This window comes from Molossus molossus, unplaced genomic scaffold (assembly GCF_014108415.1).
Source record: "Molossus molossus isolate mMolMol1 unplaced genomic scaffold, mMolMol1.p scaffold_m16_p_4, whole genome shotgun sequence".
Taxonomy (NCBI): Eukaryota; Metazoa; Chordata; class Mammalia; order Chiroptera; family Molossidae; genus Molossus; species Molossus molossus.
Window position 1 is genome coordinate 118,123,127 of NW_023425377.1, and position 21,670 is coordinate 118,144,796.

The 21,670-nt window shown below is 43.4% G+C and overlaps 1 protein-coding gene across 1 annotated transcript in view; it reads right to left on the reverse strand.

The window, feature by feature from the left end:
* Positions 1 to 3,460, reverse strand: part of PCDH10 (protocadherin 10) — a 40,503-nt gene extending 37,043 nt beyond the window's left edge. Inside the window, exon 1 of the mRNA XM_036241976.1 lies at positions 9 to 3,460. Coding sequence (XP_036097869.1) covers positions 9 to 2,639 — 2,631 coding nt within the window. The 5' untranslated portion in view covers positions 2,640 to 3,460. The remainder of the gene's footprint in view (positions 1 to 8) is intronic.
* Positions 3,461 to 21,670: the final 18,210 nt, after the last annotated feature.

The window sequence follows — 21,670 nt, forward strand, 5'->3', positions numbered from 1 at the left end:
AGTCTTACCTCGTTGGACAAAATGCTTCCGTTGGAGATGATGTCGGGCTGCTGGTCTGTGTAGCCAGTGACGATGGCCCCGCAGGGGTTGTGCTCAGTGTCCGTACTCCGAGAAGGGCTGCAGGGCTTAAGGAACATCAGGTCGGTCTTGGCGGACTCAGGGGTCAGGCAGACCTGGTAGCAGTAATTCTGGTTGTGGTGGTGGGAGCCAAAGCCCCCGGACTCCTCCACCGGCACCTGGGCCGGGTTGCTGGGTACGTTGGAGCTCTGCACCAGCATGATGTCCGACTTGCTGAGTTTCTTTTTGCGCGCCCTGGCTTGGCGGCCGCAGCAGGTCGAGCCCCCGCCGCCACAGCAGCAGCAGCAGAGGCAGCAGTCGCTGGCCAGACACGTGTAGATGTTGAGCTTCTTCTCCTTTTGGCAACGCACGGCCAGCACGATCATGGCCAGCAGGAAGATGAAGGACACCGAGCCCAGAGCGATGATGAGGATGAGGGTTAGGTCCAGCGAGGTCTCCCCGCCGCCAGAGCGGCTAGGGCGCTGGTGCTCCCCGGACCCCCCGCCCCCGCCCCCGCCCCCGCCCTGGGGCTCAGCAGCGCCATCCACTAGCTGCACCATCAGGGTGGCGGTGGAGGACAGGGGCGGCTGCCCGTGGTCGCGCACCTCGATCACCAGCTCGTAAGGCCGCTGGGGGTCGCGCTTGGCCGGCACCCGGCGCGCCGTGCGGAGCTCCCCGGTGCGCCAGTCCATGCGGAAGAGGTTCATTTCGTTGCCCCGCACAATGCTGTAGGTGAGCCGGGCGTTCTCGCCGTCGTCCGCGTCCACCGCGGCCACGCGAGTCAGCAAGTAACCTGGCTCTGCCGAGCGGGGCAGCACTTCCCGCGCTGGCGTCCCGTTGCGCCCTGGCAGGGGCGCCACGATGGCAGGGGCGTTGTCGTTCTGATCCACGATGAGGATGTTGACCGTGGCGTTGCCAGCCAGCGCCTGGGGGCTGCCGGCGTCCCGGGCTTCCACCTGAAAGCTGAAGTCCTTGAGCTGCTCGTAGTCGAAGGAGCGCAGGGCGTACAAGTAGCCGTTCTCGGAGTTGATGGAGACGTAAGTGAAGACACTCATGCCCTGGATCTGGCACTCGAGGATCGAGTAGGCTAGCTGGGCGTTGGCGCCCTCGTCGCGGTCCGTGGCGCTCACGGCGTAGATGTAGGCGCCTGGAACGTTGTTCTCGGTCACATACACGTCGTAGACCGGCTGGTTGAACCGCGGTGCGTTGTCATTCACATCTGACACTTGCACCTGGATCGATTTACTGGTGGAGAGCGAAGGTTCGCCCCGGTCCCGAGCCACCACGGTCAGGGTGTAGGAGTCCCCCGCCTCTCGGTCCAGGGGGGCCTCAGTCACGATGGTGTAGTAGTTCTTGAAGGAAGACTTGAGGCGGAACGGCACGTCCCCTAGCAGCTCACACTGCACCTGCCCATTCTCCTCTGAGTCGCGGTCGGTCACGCTGAACAGAGCCACCACTGTGCCCGGCGCCGCGCCCTCGCTCACCGCCTCCTTCACGGTGCTGAAGCTGATCTCTGGCGCGTTGTCATTAGCATCCAGCACTCGCACGAGCACCTTGCAGTGTGCCGGCACGGCGTTGGGGCCCAGGTCCTTGGCTTGTACGTACACTTGGTACACTGGGCTCTCTTCATAGTCCAGCTCGCCGCTCACCTCCAGCCGGCCTGTGCGCGGGGAGAGTCCGAAGAGCTCCCGCGCCCGGGGCGAAATGTGGCTGCTGAAGGAGTACACGACCTCGCCGTTCTGGCCCTCATCTGGGTCTGTGGCGTTGAGCTGGATCACCAGCGTGCCCGGCGGAGAGTTCTCTGGTAGGGACACAGTGTAGACAGGTTGGTCGAAGGCGGGCACATTGTCGTTGGAGTCTAATACTCGGATGGTGAGTAGGGCCGTGCCGGTGCGCTGCTGCTGGGGGGGCAGGCCCCCTCCCCCGTCGCCTCCCCCGCCTTCACCTCCTCCTCCCCCTCCTCCCCCGTCCACCGCGGTCAGCACGTAGCGGTGCACCGCTTGCTGCTCTCGGTCCAGCGGCTTCTCCAGCACCAGCTCGGCGAATCGGTTGCCATCTCCCTGGGTCTGCACGTCCAGGGAGAAGTAGCTGTTGGGGGTGATCTCGTAGTCGCGCAAGGAGTTGGTGCCCACGTCTGGGTCGAATGCGCTCTCCAAGGGGAAGCGGGTGCCCGGCGTGGCGCTCTCAGAGATCTCCACCGTCAGGTCCGGCTCCGGAAAGGAGGGGGGGTTGTCATTAATGTCCAGTACTTCGATCTCCACCCGGAACAGCTCCAAGGGGTTCTCCAGGAACACCTCCAGGTGCAGGACGCAGGAGGGGCTCTGCTTGCAGATTTGCTCGCGGTCGATCTTCTCGTTCACATACAGCACCCCGGTCTCCAGGTTGAGGTCCAAGTATGGGGTCCGCGAGTTGGGCACCGTCTGAAACCTGCGAGCCGAAAGTTTTGTAATGTCCAGGCCCAGATCTTCCGCGATATTCCCCACGAAAGTGCCATGTTCCTGCTCCTCCTGCACCGTGTAGTGAAGCTGGGAAAACACTCCTTCCACCATCCAGAGCAAGGCAAAGAATAATAGCACAATCATCTCCAAAGGGAAAGGAAGCAGCTTCCCGCAGCCAGCCAGCCACCCAACCACCTCCCCCACCACCACGAGAAAAAATTTAAATACAAATAAAAGTGCTCTTTGTGGGGGGCTCCTGTGGCTTTCTGTCCTTAAAAATCTTATTCCTTTTGCTTCATTTTAGGGCTCCCCCCAATTCAGCCTCATTTTTCAATCTTAGCGCAGGAAGGGTGACAGGCGTCCCCTTTCCTCATCTGTAATCTTCCCACTGACCAATTAATAAAATAATAATACAATAGTCAGCGTCCTTTATTCCGACAGTCTTGGCGCAACGCGACGCTGGCAAATCCCAAGGAGGAAATTTCGATATTTCAACACTGTCCTCGGTTTGTCTTCCTGCTGATGGGAGGAGAAGGAGGAGGGAAAGGAGGAGGAGGAAGATGAAGAGGAAGAGGAGAAGGAAGAGGAGATGCTGCCGGCACCGCTGAACATGCCTCTTAACGTCAACGGCGGGCAAATGCAAAAGGGCTTAAAAACAGCGAGAGAATTTTGTGCCGGAAAAGCACATAACGGCTCTGCAGCATAAAACTTTCATTCTCTTCATTTCTCCGGATGGATGTTCTTGGCATCTTTTTTTCCCCCTCTTTCGCTCTATTTGTATTTTTTGGCTTTCATGGTCTTGTCTCTCTCCGTCCTCATCTCCACCGTCATTTGCCTCTCTGTAAGAGTGATGAGTAGTTTCTTTTCTGCTGTTTCCTTCCCAAGCCTCTTTCCCTCTAACCTGTCTCCTCTTCCAGTTCTTCCTCCTCCTGCCTCAGCCTTAGAGCCTGTGATCTCGGCTGGCAGTTTCTGAGCTCCGAGCGCAACGCTTCTGTGTTTTTGCGCAGCGCCCTCATTCTGCCAACCAATCTCTGAGGAGCACCACCCACCGAGCCGCTGCTAATTGGCTGCACTGGCCGTCAAGTGGGCGCGTCACCTGGCAGCCGGGCGGGGCGGGATAGAACCCGCGCCCAGGCGGTCGCGGTGAGTGTGAGTGTGAGAGAGAGAACCGCCCGGCAGGTCCCGAGGCGCTTGCAGGGGACTGTGCCGCGGAAAGTTCCCGGTCCCCAGCTGCAGGTAATGGAGAGGGAATAGCGAGGTTTCCCCGTTTGCATCAGCAATTGCGAAACCGTAATAGCAACAACAGTGGCAGTATCCTCTCTCCGGAGCGGGGTTTCCAATGACGCTAACATTCTTTTTCCTTTAAGGTATTTTCCTTGCTACTGATCGTGGAAATAAATCACCGAGAACGGGGAAAAGTTGCAGTGGGCCATTCATCGCCGGCGGCTACCTAATTAGGGAGCCCTGGCGGAGATGGCAGGACATTTAAAAACCGGATATAATGTGGCCTGTGTCAAACTGAGCGTGAGGGTCTGCAGGGGCCGCGTGGAACAGTGGGAGAGCAGTTGAGTGTCAGTCGGAGGTGGGATTCACGCCAAGGGTTCGGGGCTGGCCGCTCCTCTAGACGTGCAGACTCCATAGACTCACCACTTGCCGTGTTCCTTGCAGACCCACAGTATTCTTACCAAATAAATTATTCTCCCGGGGACCTAGTTTGATCTGTGAGCGCTTGAGCAATGACTGAGGATCCTGTTTCATTTGAGCTCTGCCTCCATCCCGCCGAACGCTCGACTGGTGGCATCGGGCTCCGAGAGACGAGCACCGCCGAGCGCTGCAGGCGCCTGCGATAGCCCAGCGCCTCTCCCCGCCAAGTGCGACGCGGCGGCGGCGCGCACAGGCTATTTATTTTCTGCCTTATTTCTGACAATTGAAGATTCCCCCGCCCCCCACCTCCGTGCTAGACCCGGGCGCCAATTCTTGCCACGCGATTTTTGCACGCTCGCTGGATGAGGACAGCAGGGTGGCTGCGAACTCAGGCGTGGGTGGGGGCGGGAGGTGGACCAGGGCGGTGAACACGCGGGGCCCGTGTGTGTGCCTTTGCGGGTATCAGCCAACGCGCTGGCACATTCCCGGGGCTCGCATCCGTCCTCACTGGCCACCGCGCACAGCCCTGCGAGAGTCCCCCCGGACCCCCACCCCCACCCTGGGTCCCGAAGGATGCGCTTGGCCAGCTCCGAGTGTCCACTCGCCAGGTGCGGGGGCAAAGCGGCGCGTCTACGCGCCCAGCTTCCGTGAAGTTAAAATATAGCGCGAACTCATCCGTGCTAGAGAGAGGATTGTGTATCAATTCTCCAAGAAAATATTTTAAAAACACAGTTTCATATTAATTAATGGGCGGTAGGGGGTTGTTGATTCACTACAGCAGCCCCTGTTCAGTCTCCTTCTTAAGCCCGGGGATACGAAGGTCCCTTGTGGCTTCCTGGTAATGAACGACCCCAGAGTAACACCGCCACGACCTGCGGGAAAAGGAGATTCATTTCCTCAACCCCAAGCTACGCTGCCATTCCCTCCTGGCAGGGAATTCAGGGGGGCGAGTGTCCATGGGATTGATTGCAGACTGAGCCATGCCCCTGCCAGTCCCGCGGGTGCGTGCCTCCTGCCCTGCCCCCCGCCCCCGCCCCCGCCCCCAGCTCTTTCGCGGTGATGGGTTCTGCCTTTGAGCGGTTAGAAGGAAAAGATGCCAGCAAAAATGGCTAATCCTTTTCCAGCTGCAGTAAATTGATGACCGACCAAAGCCAAGCGAAAACCGCTGCAGTTAAAACGGTTTTAGCGTCAGGTCTTGCGACCGAGAACGGAGCGGCACTTTACAAAAGGACCTGTGGATCAATGAAAAGGAGATTATAGTTTATCTGAATATTATTACGGCAGTGCATCCGTACTTTTACCCACCCTCCCCTTCGTTTTCTTTAGATCTGCAGGATTGAAATGACATATTTTGAGCTCTTCAAGCTGACTCATCAGAATCCAGGAGCATTTATTTTTAAGTGACGGTAATTTTCTAATGTTTTCATTTGCACGTATGAAAACACTTGTGTGTGTGCGCGCGTGTGCGTGCGTGTTGGCGTGTGAGAGCCATGCGGCTGAATGACAATGCAGATTCAGAAACGGGGGAAGAGGTTTTTGTTCTCAAGATGCAGATGAAGTTTGAGCAGATTTGGGGCGTTCGCTGAGAGGCAGAGAGCTTCCAGAGGTGGAGATGAGGACGTGGAGAGATGGCCAGATTTGCCTGTAAATAATCACTACATCCACTGTAACGCTTGAGCTGCTCTTTTTTTTTTTTTTTTTTCGGTAGCAGTTGTGTTTGAACCGGCTCTCTCTCTCTGCAAACGTGGGTTACAAGCGCCTCCTAGCGGCAAAAGCAGCATAAGGCAAGCCAGAGAAATTTGCTCGGAGCTCTCTCTAGACAGGGCTCGCCTGTTGGGGGCTCTGCCGGATTTCTTGGGTCGCAAAGGCCTGTGTCCGAGCCGGCGACGCCGGCTGGGGTCCTCTAGAGGTCTCGCCTCTCTGACTTACAGTCTCTGAGGCGCCCGGGAACCGGCGGGGTGACGACGAGGTCTTCTGTCGGGGCCAACCGCCTCCCTCTGGGTAACCCAGCCAAGGGCAATTGCAAGAGCATTTTGCTAGGGACCAAGATTCAGATAGTGGCATTGATAGTCTTCTCTGCCTCCTAAACCTGAAACCATGAAACAGCCTTACCCTGTCACCCACAAAACAAAACAACACTTTAAATTTGCCCTTTGAAATGTCTCTTCAGTGTAACTGGTTTATTTTCTCCCTTGCTGTGTCCATTAAGCACGCCCCCCCCCCCCTTTTTCCTTTTTCTTTCTCACTTTCCCTTTGGTGGAACGAGAATTCAGCGAGGCCGGTATATAAATAGCCTCGGTGGTGGGTTGAGGACCTCTTTGAAATGCAGGATCTCATGTAATACTGTAACCCTGAACACCCCATCACTGGGAGACAAGGGAAAACAATCCCTGGCTAACATAACCCTGCCCCCCAATCTCCAAGTCCCCTTCAGAAGTGTCAACCATCTGGGCCAAATTGCAGGCTGAAACGGAAGGGGGAAGTAGTTATTTTTTGGAGGGAGGTTATCAAAATCAACTCATGAAAGTCTTGGTCGGTGAATGAGAATGACAGTGTACATTGGGCGCGAAGTGCAGCAGAAATAGGGGGCGCCAAGGCTCCCACAAATGCGTTTTATATTTGTAGTTCCAAACTCTGAAACTAGGTAACCGGGTTGCTTTCTTCCCTACCCTTTTCTAGAAAAGGCGGGAGGGAAACGCGTTTGTTAACCAGTGTTTGGATAAATGAGTGTTTGCAGTGATTTAACTTGACTCGAAAGCAATTTGTTTCTAAATCCTCTTGTTATTGCAGTGTACCCAGAGCTTTGAGAGAAGACTTTTTTTTTTTTAAAGAAATGGAAGACAAAACATTAAAATTGTCGATAAGGAGTCTTTCAAACGTCAGGTTCGTCCAGAATTGAGCCAGATGGCCCAGGGCATTTCCAGCAAAGAGAGTGCAGAGAGCAAACGCAAAGGACCTGGACTGCATTGCAACTCTGAAGGGTAACCAAGCAAGAGGTTTATTTGTAGCGCTGTAACCTAACTTAAGAGGTGAGAAGGCAAGGCTTTGGAGCCAATGCCACCGGCACTGTGTTAGCTTTTGTTCATCCACAGTAAAGAGTGAATGTGGGCTGGCGATGGGGGGGGGGGGGGGGAGGGGGGGATATAGACTATGCTATTAATAAGCATTCAGGTAATTCTTTAGTGTGTTCTAATGCTTTGAACCCAAACCAATGCATGCTTTTTGGGGAAAATGCTAGATATTCCATTAAGTTTTACTTGCTATTCAAGGTAGAAATGTTCTCTATTTTGTTTAACCTAGTTAACATTGGTGTGGCTTCACATTTCAAGTGATCAGACAGGGCCAGCATTTTGTTAAACTCTAAACAGTGAATTAAAAGCACTGATGAGCTGAAGCAGCCCTCTAATGCAAAATGACAAATTGCACTTAAGCAATACATGAACAAGAAAATGATTTATGGATTTTTACAATGGTCTGAGCAAATGAAAGCTACATGAATTATATATCTTAATGCTCACGGTATCATTTTCTAATAGTACTGTTGCAGTTCAGATGCTATACTCTCATTCTTTCTCTAAGAGATATTGATCAATAAGAGGTCCAGGAATATTTTGAAATTAGGCAATGGTGTTTGATACTGCTTCCAAATTTTTCTTGAGAATGGGTAGGTGGTGGAGGTGAACAGGGATCATACTAACATTCTTGTGAGCTCCTTCACATATTGTCTTTGAGTGATAAATAAATAGTCCTTTGGATTTATGTCTTGTTCCACGCCTTCCTTCAGAGTCAAATAAACAGATCTGATTAAGAATGAGTCTTTATTACATCATGACCTCTTTTTCTGTATATCAAAATGCATTATCTCATCTTACCCTTTTCTTTCATTGCTTTGGATATTGAAATATCTTGATTTCTTCAAGATGTCTTCATCTTTTTCATAATTGTTGTATCCTGCTTTTTTTTTCTAGCACATTGTTCAATTTTTTAGTGTATTAAAGACACACCTGAGTTAGTAGAAAGGTGATAGCCTTACTTTTTTTGACCTTTGTAGACAAAATATATCTTACGGCTGTTAAATTACAGAAAAAAAAATCAATCAGATACAATTTTATATGGTTGTTTTTACAGTCTGAACAATTAAAAATATCTACTTACCTCTGTGTTAGGATGAGTGAATACTTCTAGCACTTTTATTTAACCATTTGTGGCTTGTATAAGTATTTTGGGGTGTGTGTAGAATTTTAAGTGAAGACAGTGTCTTTACTGTATTAATACTAAACCACAGGAAACTTCTAATTACCTAGAGGCCCCTTGAGTCACACTATTAGGCTTAATCTTAAGTATCCAGGTTTATTTAAAAAAGAAAGAAAGAAAGAAAGAATATTGAATGCCAGATTCTGCTTTTAACAGCATTAATAATTATTCTTACTGAAAGTTTACTGAAATCAATGATGTGATTAGGACTGTATATAAGAACTACCAGACATCACATTAAAAAAAAAAAAAAAAAAAAAGACAGTGGCTTTGCTAACAGGGATGATGTGTGGCATTTAATGATGAGATAGAAATGAAGCTTTAAACATTGAAGTTCATATAGAAAAATTACAAAAATTAATTGTAAGCCCTGATTAAGTTTATACAAGTAAGAGAAAAGGTGTCTAAAACTCTCTTTTTTCATCCCCAGTGGGTTTGTTTCTTACTTGATAGTGGATATGTTTCTTACTAGTATTAGCATAATGCTAGTGTTCTCTAAGTTTGACTGCCTGGTTAATATAACTCTTTGTATAAGAAACTTGATTTTCATGCCTTATTAAAATGACTTGAAAATTCTATACTGTAAAATATTTATTTTATTTAAATTTTTTGTTTGTTGGTTGATTTTTAAGGAAAATGTGACTAATGTTTTCTAAATAGCCAGTGTACCCCAAGCATTTTTACATAAGTTATAATATTTTCTCCTATATTTTATAGGCATTATCATCCCAACATTATAGATAAGGATACACACTAAGGTTTTTCAGAATTTAAATAACTCACCAAATTAATGAAAAATTCAAATCCAGGCATTTTGATGCTCATGCTGAAGCTCAGTGTACTACACTGTGATGTTTAACTAGTCAGAGTTGGATTTACTTAGGAGGTAAAACAGCAACAATGAAAAATAATTAATTTAGCCCTGGCCGGTTTGGCTTAGCAGTTAGAGCATTGGCCTGTGGACCAAAGAGTCACAGGTTCGATTCCAGTCATGGGCACGTACCTTGATTGCAGTTCGTCCCTGGCCCTGGTCAGGGTCGTGTGGGAGATAACTAATTGGTGCGTCTCTCTCACATTGGTGTTTCTCTCTTTTTCTCTCTACCCCTCCCTCCCACTCTATCTGAAAATGAATGGAAAAATATCCTCAGGTGAGGATTAAAAAAAAATTTAATTTAGAGATAGGTTTCATCTAGCTTATGGACTGACAAGAGTTCTGATTTTATCCTGGTCAAAACATCACTGAGTTGAACCATGAAGAAACTCATAAATACATTGGACGTGTGCTTTTGTTTGTTTGTTTTAGGTTTTGTCAGGAAACCAAGGCTGAATCTGTCCGCTTATAAGTGAATAAGATTATAGCAGCTATCTCTCTCTCGAGCAGAAGTGCCCGACACGGCAATCATCGATTTTAATGACTGAAAATGGAAACTGATAAAACAAACATGTCCCAAAGGAAGGTGCCTCTCTCTGCTTCATCCATTCACAAAAACACCATGTTGATCAGTGTTCCTGGCAGGATTGCTTGTTTGCTTAGTTTACCAGAGGTTAAAAGCTAGGAAAAATCAAGAAGTGTACCCATTTTACACAGTGCGAATATTAGTGTTTATTTTGGATATATTTCTGAACTGGCCTTTAATTTAAAAGGGAAGCTGAATTTTGTCAAAGAACATTTCAGCTATGACTCTATGCTAATTTCTTCAATGTTGCTCAGAAACTTTTGTTGTAATTAGAAATGTCTGTGAAAATTAAACAGTTAAATTTACTTGACAATCTTGTGCCAGGAGAAAATGGAAAGAAACAACTTAAAAATAATTTTAAATATGCAAAGAAATAGTCAAAGAAAGATGATTATGTAATCTTATTACCAATGTAAGTAAAATATGTATTATTATTTTGGTAATTAGTATTAACAAAAGAAAAACATCATATTTCTTTTATTGGTATAGTTTACCCATCAATTCAGAGTATGTGTAATGTGGTCCTCTAGGGTAGGTTCTATATCTCATTTCTTTCCAAGGGCAACCTATTGTTCAGGCAATGATACAGAAAAAGAACAGCAAATCAGGTTCAAATCCCTGCTTCTTCAAATATTTGAACTTGGCCGAATTATTGAACTCCTTTGAAACTGTCAAAGTTGGTCAAGCATTCCAAGTATCTGATAAGTATCATGATATATTGACCTTGTTGAGTCATTGTGGAACTTAAACGGACATAATGTATGTGAAATTCTTGGTTCATAGAAGACTTTTAGTAGATGTTAACTATTACTATAGCATTTGAATGAGGTAGCCCTTCAATAAGATATATATAGAGAATCACTGACTTCAATTTTCCTGCTGGTTTTGTTTTCTTTATGAAACACAAACTAAAGTATTTAGGTTGAGGTGCAAAAAAAAATATTTTATGTTGTTTCTGTTTTACAGGAAATTAAAATTTTGAAGACAAGGTGCAAATAATAAATGTAGATGACGACTAAACTAAATTTATATTAAGCTTTCATGTTTTATTTTTACACTTTTATTTGCTTTCATCCAAATGAGTTTAAATTAATATGAATATACCGATATGTAGATAGATTTAAGAGATCATTTTCCTAAGAACATGGCTCTTTCATTGTAAAATACTGTTTTTCCTATTTCCATCTGAAAACTTCAGGATTAAAGAATTCTTATTTGATAGATTCACTTATATTTATTTTAATTCCGTGATGAAAGTCTTAACACCTAGTATCGATTCATGCAAATGCGTACTAAAATTCTCAAAATGAAAAGCAAATCGGTAAAAATCAGCCACTTACAATAAAATGAATTTATTACAATGACCAATCGGAGCTTTTCTCTCCAGCACTCCCACCGTGCCATTTTCCCGCCTAACATTGCTGTTCGTAAACATGCTGTTCAGTAACGGAATTTTATTTATTTATTTATTTTTTTAAAATTTTCCCTTTCTTGCTTTTAGAGAGAGAGGAAGTAAGAGGGAGAGAGAGAAACATCAGTGAGAGAGAACAGTGATTGGCCGCCTCCTGCATGCCCCCACTGGGGATCGGGCCCACAACCTAGGCATGTGTCCTAACCGGGAATCAAACCGGCGACCTCTTGGTGCAGGGGTCGATGCTCAACCACTGAGCCACACCGGTCAGACCAGTAACGGAATTTTAGAAGAAAAGGCATGCCTTGGTGCTGCGTGATGGAGCTCGCGCCGGCATCCCCGGAGAAAGGAGGGTCAATGCAAACCATGCATTGCTTCCAAAGATTCACAGTCAGACTGATAAAGACTGTGCATAGAAACGTTTAAAGAACTTCATTAAGCAGTGTGAAAAAATGACAAAACATAGTGACTCTGAAAGTGCATGGGGAGTAGAGACCAGAATAACATTAATTAATTAATTAATTTCTGGAGAAGGGCCGTTTCTATGATGACTTCAAAGGCAACACAGACACAGATTAGTCGAAGGAAATGTGTGAACCAGGTCAGAGGGAATTGTCCAGTAAAGAAGTTAAGACAATGATCACAAAAGGCTATCAAACAGGGATCATAAAAACAGCAAATTTATCTTTTCAATTATGGGCCAATATACTGACTTTGGATCCATTTTCTTAAATCTGTGATGCCAGGTGGACTCAAATTTGTTTCATTTAATTTGTATCTCCCCATGCCCACCCACAAGAATGTGGCCAAATTGAAGGTCAGCTCAGATGGGTGAGGTCCTCATTCAGCCTTCACACCTGAGTAATGCTTTTGCTATGGCTTGGGTAGTAGCCAATATCCAGCCTTAGAATTATGATAAAACCTGATATTATGGCCTATTCATTAGCATATCTATTTGAGAACCTTGGCTGCGGCTGCTAATTTAATGGTGGAATTCTGATCGCTGATTTTCTCAAAACATTTTCTTTTTAACTTGGTCTAGTCAGACACCTAGACAAGTATATAATTTAACAAGAACATAGTTTTATTCTGCCGGATAGGATTAGAGGGAGAAGTATTGCTTAAGCACAAAGAATCTAATGAACAGTCAGCTGAATGGTCACATTTCTGATGAATTTGTTGGCTGTATAACCCGTGCTTAACAAAGATGTACTGACTAAATGAATGAATGCTTGACCTTTTTAACTTTCTACTGTTATTCATCTGAAAAGTTATTTCTATTATAGTCCATTCCACAAGCTATGTTTTTAGTAATCTGTATTTGAGAAAAGATCTTTTTAAGTTGGTTATTTCAAAGAAACCTTACCTAAGACAGAAAATTCACCGTACATTACAAATGTGTTAAAAAACACTTTATCTCTTACAACTAATGAAATGCATCCCTTCTCTCTCTACATACTCAATAGCGATCAATGATCTCATGATTTTGTTTCCTAATTTTTATTTTTTATCATGTATACTCTGTTGACTGCATAAATACAAATAAAGTGAGCACAGTTGTCCCTGTGGATCCATGAGGGCGTGGTTGCAGGACCCCCACAGATACCAAAATCCACAGATGCAATAGAGAGAGGACTTGCAATTCAGAAATGCAAACTGAAGCAAGCTACAGGTGAGTCTATTGAGAGTTTGGGGTGGGCTGTGTTTACTGGGCAATGAGTGCAAAAAGGGGGGAGTCCAGCCAGAGTCCTAGCATAATTTCATTGTCTTGAGAACGGGGAGAGGTTCTTGGCCGATGTTCATCGGTCAGGAGAAAACTTCCCATCATCCCCAAATCAGGCAACTGAGGGAAATCAACCTCTCCGTTGTTTTCCTGAGGGCAAATGTGGGAGAGTCTTCATTTCTTAGCCTCTGGTTTTATTTTAGATTGAGATCCTTTTATGTATCCAATATTTTGTCATTCCAGGTATATTTCTTAAAAGGGCTTAACATCGTGCTGTTGGGTGTATTCCCAAGGCTGGGAAAAACAACCACAACAGGAGCAACTCCAAACAAGTGTTGGAGGAACAGGAGAACTGGCAAGCTCTTCCCATGACACAGGTACCTGCTCATGGGACTACTCCTCAGTAGCCCATGTCAACCAAAACCTCTGGTGATGACAACAGAGATTCTGGAAGGGGAAAACGAGGCCTAAAGTTTTACCATTTTGTCCTCTTTGACAAAGGAAAAAGGTACAATTAAGATGGTTAGCCTTTCCATATACTCATTAACTGGATTTTTAAAAATCCAATTTTTGGTGTTGAGATCCCAGAACCTCTAGGAAGAGACTTATTTTAGTTGGAGAGTCCTTAAATAGTAACCTGTTTTTCAGATTTGAATTGGAGTGTTTTTTGGAATAATGAGATTTATATCTAACATGCATGGATAGCTATGCAATCTCTTTTGATTGGAAAACTCGGTTGCTGGTTGTTTTATGGTTATTTATTTCTTACTAAAATTTTCAGTAGAATTTTTTTTGTGTGTGTGAATTTTTCCAGATCATTGAGGGAGATGGGCCAATCCCAGAAGTGACTTTCTCAAATCTAATTAGGGGGACAGATCTGGAGCCAACCCATAGGTACATGTTTGAGTATAAAGCCTTCTAAGTTCTTAGTTTGAAAAATATGTAGAGCAAACACACATGGGACAATGGATAGTTGCCATGTATTGTTTTAAATAAAAATTGAATCATATTGTTTAAAACAAGTACTTTCAAATTTTTTTTTTATTAATTTTTTTTTGTTATAGATGTTTCTCCTTTTTTCCCCATTGACATCCTCCTCCCCTTCCCCCCCATCACCAGCTTTGTTGTCCATGTCCATCAGTTATGCGTACATGCATGTATGTTCTATGGTTTATCTCTTCCTTCCACCCCAACTCCCTCTTCTTAGGGTTGTCAGTCTGTACCCTACTTCCAGGTCTCTGGGTCTACCCTGTTCCTCAGACTGTTATGTTCATTTTATTCCACAAATAAGTGAGATCATGTGATATTTGTCTTTCTCTGCTTGGCTTGTTTCGCTTAGGATAATACTCTCCAGGTCTCTCCATGTTGTTGCAAAGGATAAGAAATCTTTTTTTCTTACAGCTGCGTAGTACTCCACTGTGTATATGTACCACGGCTTTTTAATCCACTCATCTACTGATGGACACTTGGGCTGTTTCCACATCTTAGCTATTGTAAATAGTGCTGCTACGAACATGGGGGTACATATATTCTTTCTGATTGGTGTTTCAGGCTTCTTAGGGTATATTCCTAGAAGTGGGATTACTGGGTCAAATGGAAGTTCAATTTTTAATTTTTTGAGGTAACACTATAGTGTTTTCCATAGTGGCTGCACCAATCTGCATCCCCACCAGCAGTGTACTAGAGTCCCCTTTTCTCCACACCCTTGCCAACACTTGTTATTTGATGATTTGTTGATGGCGGCCATTCTGACAGGTGTGAGGTGATTTCTCATTGTTGTTTTACTTTGCATCTCTCTGATGATTAGTGATGTTGAGCATTTCTTTATATGTCTCTTGGCCATTTGTATGTCCTGTTTGGAGAGGTGTCTATTTAGCTCCTCTGCCCATTTTTTTAAATTGGGTTATTTGTCTTCCTTTTCTTGAGTTATATGAGTACTCTATATATTTTGGACATTAACCTCTTATCTGATGTATCATTGGCAATTATGCTCTCCCATACAGTGGGTTACCTTTCCATTTTGATGGTTATTTCTTTTTCTGTGCAGAAGCTTTTGAGTTTGATGTAGTCCCATGTGTTCATTTTGTTTGTTTGTTTCTGTTGCCTTAGGTGATGTATCAGTGAAAATTCTGCTGCGTATGATATCCGAAATTTTGTTGCCTACATTTTCTTCTAGGATTTTTATGGATTCACAGGTCACATTTAAGTCTTTTATCCATTTTGAGTTTATTTTTGTGTATGGTGTAAGTTGATGGTCTAATTTTATTGTTTTGCATGTAGCTGTCCAATTTTCCCAACACCATTTATTAAAGAGGCTGTCTTTACTCCACTGTATGCTCTTGCCCCCTTTGTCAAATATTAATTGAGCATATTGCCTTGGGTCCGTTTCTGGGTTCTCTATTCTGTTTCAGTTGTCTATATGCCTGTTCTTGTGCCAGTACCAGGCTGTTTTGATTACAGTATCTTTGTAGTATAACCTGATATCTGGTATTGTGATCCCACCTACTTTGTCCTTCTTTTTCAAGATTGTTGTGGCTATTTGGGGTCTTTTTTGGTTCTATATGAACGTTTGAAGTATTTGTTCTAGTTCTGTGAAGTATGTCATTGGTATTTTGATGGGGATTGCATTGAATCTATTGAGTGCTTTGGGTAATATGGACATTTTAATGATGTTAATTCTTCCAATTCATGAACAAGGTATGTGCTTTAACTTTTTTTTTTGTAATTGCCCCTAGCGGGAACCAAACCTGGGACTCTCTGGTCTGCAGGCAGACGCTCCAACCTCTGAGCCACACTGGCCAGGGCTGTGGTTTCACTTTTTTATATCTTTTTCTATTTCTTTTTTCAATGTCCTGTAGTTTTCTGCAAATAGGTTTTTTACTTCTTTGGTTAAGTTTATTCCTAGGTATCTTAATTTTTTTGCCACAATGGTAAATGGGATTTTTTAAGTTTCTCTTTCTGTGAGTCCATCATTGGTGTATAAGAATACTGTCAAGCCCTGGCCAGTTTGGCTCAGTGGTTGAGTGTCAGCCTGCAGACCAGAGAGTCCTGGCTTCAGTTCCGCTAGGGGCATGTACCACCAAAAAAAAAAAAAAAAAAAAAAAGAATGTCGTCGATTTCTTGACATTAATTTTGTATCCTGCTACTTTGCCAAATTCATTTATTAAGTCTAGTAGATTTTTGCTGAAGTCTTTAGGGTTTTCTATGTATAATATCATGTCATCTGCAAATAATGACAGTTTCACTTCCTCCTTTCCAATTTGGATCCCTTTTATTTTTTCTTTATGTCTAATTGCTGTGGCTAAGACTTCCAGTACTATGTTAAATATGAGTGGCAAAAGTGGACATCCCTGTTCTTAAGGGAAATGCTTTGAGTTTTTGTCCACTGAGTATGATGTTGGCTGTAGGTCTTTCATATATGGCCTTTATTATGTTGAGATATGATCCCTCTATTCCCACATTGCTGAGCATTTTTATTAGAAATGGGTGCTGAATTCTGTTGAATGTTTTTCAGCATCTATTGATATGATCATGTGGTTTTTATCTTTCATTTTGATTACGTGGTGTATCACATTTGTTGACTTGCAAATATTGTACCAGCCTTGCATCCCTGGGATGAATCCCACTTGGTCATGGTGAATAATTTTTTTGATGTATTGCTGGATCCGATTTGCTAGTATTTTGTTAAGATTTTGGCATCTATATTCATCAGAGGTATTGGCCTGTAGTTTTCTTTCTTTGTAGTGTTTTTTTTTGTTTTTTTTTTTCTGGTTTTGGAATTAGAATTATGCTGGCCTCATGAAATGAGTTTGGAAGTCTTCCTTCTTCTTGAATTTTTTGAAATAGCTTGAGGAGAATGGGTGTTAGTTCTTGTTTGGATGTTTGGTAAATCTCCCTCATGAAGCCACCCAGGCCTGGGCTTTTGTTTGTTGGGAGAGTCTTGATTTCATCTTCAATTTTCTTATTTGTTATTCGTCTATTCAAGTTTTTCAGCAGAATTTTTTTTTAAGTTTTTTGTTTCATCATTTATTTCTGTTTTGGTATATTTCCCCTTATCTGAGTAACTAAATTTTTCTCTAGAATTAAAATATAAAAGATTGTATTTACCTATGAAAGGCAAAAAATGAGTAGATTTCAATCTAGGGCACATGATTTATTTATTTTAAGAATCTATTTGTTGGGGGGAGCAGGAACAGCACCAGGGGTTAGACCAGTGGGGTCAGAACTAACTGCGTTCAGCAGCCTCAGTACTTGAGTTCTGGCTAGGAAAGAATTCAGAGCCAAGACTCAAACTATAAGGGGATGTTTATTTAGAATATCACAACAGTAGAAGTATTTGTTGAAGAAATGGGATGAGGAAACAAGTTATAGAGTTAAAGGAAGGGCCCTTGGAGCTTAGAAGTGAGGAGGGTAAGGTGGGGTCCTGGGGTGATGGGGAGGAGGTGGAGGAAGGGAAAGGTGTGGGCATGCTCCCAGGAGGGAGAACAGGCTGGGACCCCCATTCTTTGGGTTTTCAGGGTATAGATTTTAGGGGAGCTCTCAGGGGAAGATCTCAGTAGAATATTCAGCAGCTGTCCAGGTGTGTCCTTTCAGAATTGGGTCTCCATTGATAGATTGGTTGGTACCAGGGCAGGGGTCATTAGGCAATGCAGCTGGTCTTGAGGTCAGCCTTGGTCGGGGTTTTGCTTCTTCTCTGGGCCTGGAGCTGAAACACAGCTGAGGCCTAGATGTTATCTCTAAGGAGGAAAGGTCAGGGGTCCAAACCACATGACCTGCCATATGCTAGGGGAGGAAGGGTCCCTTGGGGACCAGATACCACCCGACAATTGTCCTTTGCTAGGCACCTGCCCTCCCCCGCCCCCCCGCCCCGTGACCTGTACCTGGCCCATCACCCTTGCTCTGCTCATGTCTAACTGCCTACCACGTATTGATTTTTATCTTGATTCTTCTAATGGTATGTCAGAATTCAGGTGAGAAGGAAATTTTGTTTACAATTGTAAAATGAATGACCTTTTAAAAAAAATGTTCTCTTCTTCCCTTTTAAAGCTAGTAGTTTAGGTGTAGCTAGGACTGTCATAATTTATGTAATATTTTTTGTTGAAAGTAAGGACATGCATGGAGCATGAGACCTGATTCACAGATCGGAGATGGTAACACCAACTCCTCTATTCATTTCTCTGCTCTTAAATTTGACCTACATATGAACAAGAGTGTTAGATACACAGGCAGAAATGTTACTGGTGTTAGGGTTTTATTTGAACTCTAATAATTATGAATAAAATGGATAAAGAAAAAAATTAAATTATAGAATTTAAGGACATATTAAAAAATATGGTGCTATTGTCTTCAGTTGTTGGTGGTCACAAAGTTTCCGCTGAATTTTTGTCATGTTTGGGAACTTTGTGAATTTTTTCTTTTACCTGAGAAGAATATGTTATATTACTGTGAATTATAGGTGGCAGTGTACACAGCTAATTCCATGTTTTATTACAGGTATAAAGAAGATATTTCAATTGGTTAACATTTTCACATTTAAGCTTTTTGTCATTCTACACCCTCAATCCTAAACTAACCCCTCCTCTTAATTTTTAATCTAAAAACATCAAATAAACTCCCTCAGGTAAGAGAGTTTTCTTGGGAAGTAGTTTGAATCTCAGGTTTATTCTGAAAGATATTTAAGTATTTTAAAATAAAGATGCCTTGGAAAGACTATAATATTGACCAAACAGCTGATTTAATATTAAAATCAGAATTGTAAAGCTAAAAGGATTCTTAGAACTACATCGCAAGCCAGTGACAGAGAATTTTTTATTTTGTCTGTTTAGATTTTCTTTTTTAAAAGTTACAAGCAAATGTGCTTTGGTTGCTAGGTTGTAAAACTGCAGTACATTCCTGATTTACTATCCTGAGGGGTGATATCTGTCTTAAAGAATGTTAAGTACAAAATTGCTATTCTTTATGCCTAATATCCACTGTGAAAGCATGCTAATAGAATTATAAATGATGCAGAGAACAGAATAAACCTTAAACTGACGCTCGATAGCCTTCCCGTGACATGTCGTGGAGAAGGAGAACATTAGGCATGTTGGCGGTCCAGTGACACCAGTCCTCCCAGAGACGTTCACTAAGTGCATTTTGTTGAAGGGTTACTCAGAGAAACCCATGAGGGAGCAGGGGCTGGGGGTCAGGGACAGTAGAAGCAAGAGTCAAAAAGGCAAGTAGGCCCGGCTGGTGTGGCTCAGTGGTTGAGCGTCGACCCACGCAGCAAGAGGTCACTGGTTTGATTCCCACTGGGGCACACGCCCAGGTTGTGGGCCAAATCCCCAGTGGAGGCCTGGCAGGGGGCGGCCAATCCATGTTCTCTCTTATTGATGTTTCTATCTCTTTCTCTCCCTCTCCTTTCCTCTCTCTCTAAAATCAACCAATAAAATAAGTATTTATAAAAAGAAAAGGTAAGTAGGTTCCACTCTGGTGCCCTACAGCTTTCCTGTTGTTTTATTTTACATATTGAGCTTTTAACCTGAAATGCTTGTATCTGATCCAAATTCCTCACGCATAAAGCAGAAATTGAGAACTGAGCAGATGCAGACACTTTCCCAGGGTCAAGTCAATAATTACCAGGGCAGGGCTGACGTTACAGAATACAACCACTGATCATTAAGCAGTACGTCCTTTGTATTCTGTTTTCTCCAGTGTGGGTTTTTTTTTTAATTTGTTTGCTTTGCTTGTCCTGTTCATCACCATAATTTGTTGATTCATTTTAATGCATTCAATTACTTTTCAATTCTTGGTCCATAGGTAGCCTCTAATTTTCAAATAGATCTTCTTGCTTGTAAATGCTCACACTACCTCTGGCCAATTGTTTTAGGACCGTTTGATTCACTGAAGCTGATATATAAGCGTTATTAATTCTGAAAGGAAATAAGCAGGCAAAGAAATTTAGAGAGAAACTACTTCTTCAGAGAAGTTTGTTCTGCTCTTTTCCAAGGTCAGGAATATTAGCTCTCTAAACTTGAATGTTTCTTAAGTATTTTCCAATACATTGTATTGTTTTTTGATATGATACAGTTCTCCAGCATCCAGAAGCCTGAACACCTTTAAGCACTGGGAGTTTAAAATAGGCATAAACCCGGAGAAAGCAAAGGAGGCATTAACTAAATGTACAGTGAAGCCATGGAAATCTGTTAAAATGGGAGACTAGCCCCAAATCTCCTGTTTGGGTTGGAATAATGCAATGGACCCCAGGTTGAATCCTCCTATTTTTGAATAATTTACTCTCCTGGATAGCTTCTGAGTCCAATAGCAAGTTAAGAATGAGTATGCTTTAACCTGAAATAGTTATTATGCTAACGGTGACCTAATTCCCACTGGATATGTTTCTCTAAAAAAAAAAAAAATTAAAAATACGTTAGTTGAAATCTCAGTTCTTTCCACTACTGATGCTTCAGTTTAATAACAAATAAACATCTTCAATATGTGGATATTTCAATATAAGAATGGCTGACTTATTTTGCAAATTTGGCTATCGCCTAGGGGAAAAATACTTTATTTAGGCAGTGCTTGCATGGACCTATAGGATAATCTCGATTTCAGACCCTTTACTGTTATAAACTCACATTTATTAAATATAGGGCCTCCAGAAGCTAATAACTTGTTAATGCCCTATGTAACTTCCATTTGAAATAAAAAAATGGCAAGAGGTTTTGGTTGATTAATTCAAGAAATACATGCTGAGCCCCTAACACGTGCCAAGGAACTTGGGATATGCTAATGAATAAAATCGACAAACGTCCTCACCTTTGCTTTAGTGTTATGTGTGTACAGAGAGCAACAAATGAATGTCTTAAATAAAAAATAATCTAATCTGTCCGAAGGTGACAGTACTGTGGAGCATAGGAGAGGAGGCACAGGTTGCGAGACTTGCTTAATTGAAAATTAAATACCTGCTCCCCTCTGAACCTGTGAGGGTTTGGAACTCAGGCGCAGGTGGAGTCAGTTATTAATGACTGTGCTTGTTTTGCTACGGGAAGAGAAAACAAACACCACTTTAGCTGTTCTTTCTTAACTTTTCCTTCAGGAATTGCTTTAAAGTAGATTTTCTCATTAGCCACTACATGGAATGTTTTCCCATTAGGAAATTTGCCCCCAAACACTAAATTAGTGGGAGAACCACTAAAATAACTGTCATTCCAATGGCAAGGTTTTTAAAGTAAAGGGGTGTCTGAATGGAGAGTAGTTTTTTCATGTTTTGATAGTTGTCTTTGGGGAGGGGTGCAGGAACATAAGGTCGTGTTTAAGAATCCATCAGCGGAGGCAAAACTCTGGTTTAGGACGTTGAATTCCTCAGCAGACTTCAGAGGAATGTCTTGTTTGCTTTAACAGAACCTTTATCTTTCATGGGAAAGAGCTAAACGATTAAAAAAAAATGAAAAGCAAAGAAAAATGTATTTAAGTTCCCGTTATTTGCACATGGACACTGACGACGGAGGTCTCAGTCAAATCTCCTACCCTAAGAGCCTGCCTCCGTTGGCCTTGAAACAATGTAGTTTGTATTCAAGTTGTAATGATGATGCTTCAACATTCTAAACGCCAATGTGATGGGCACTTCCGGAATGTGTTATCAGCCAATAGTATAGATGGGTAGCCCACACAGACTTTATATGACTTTTCTCAACTCATTTAGTTA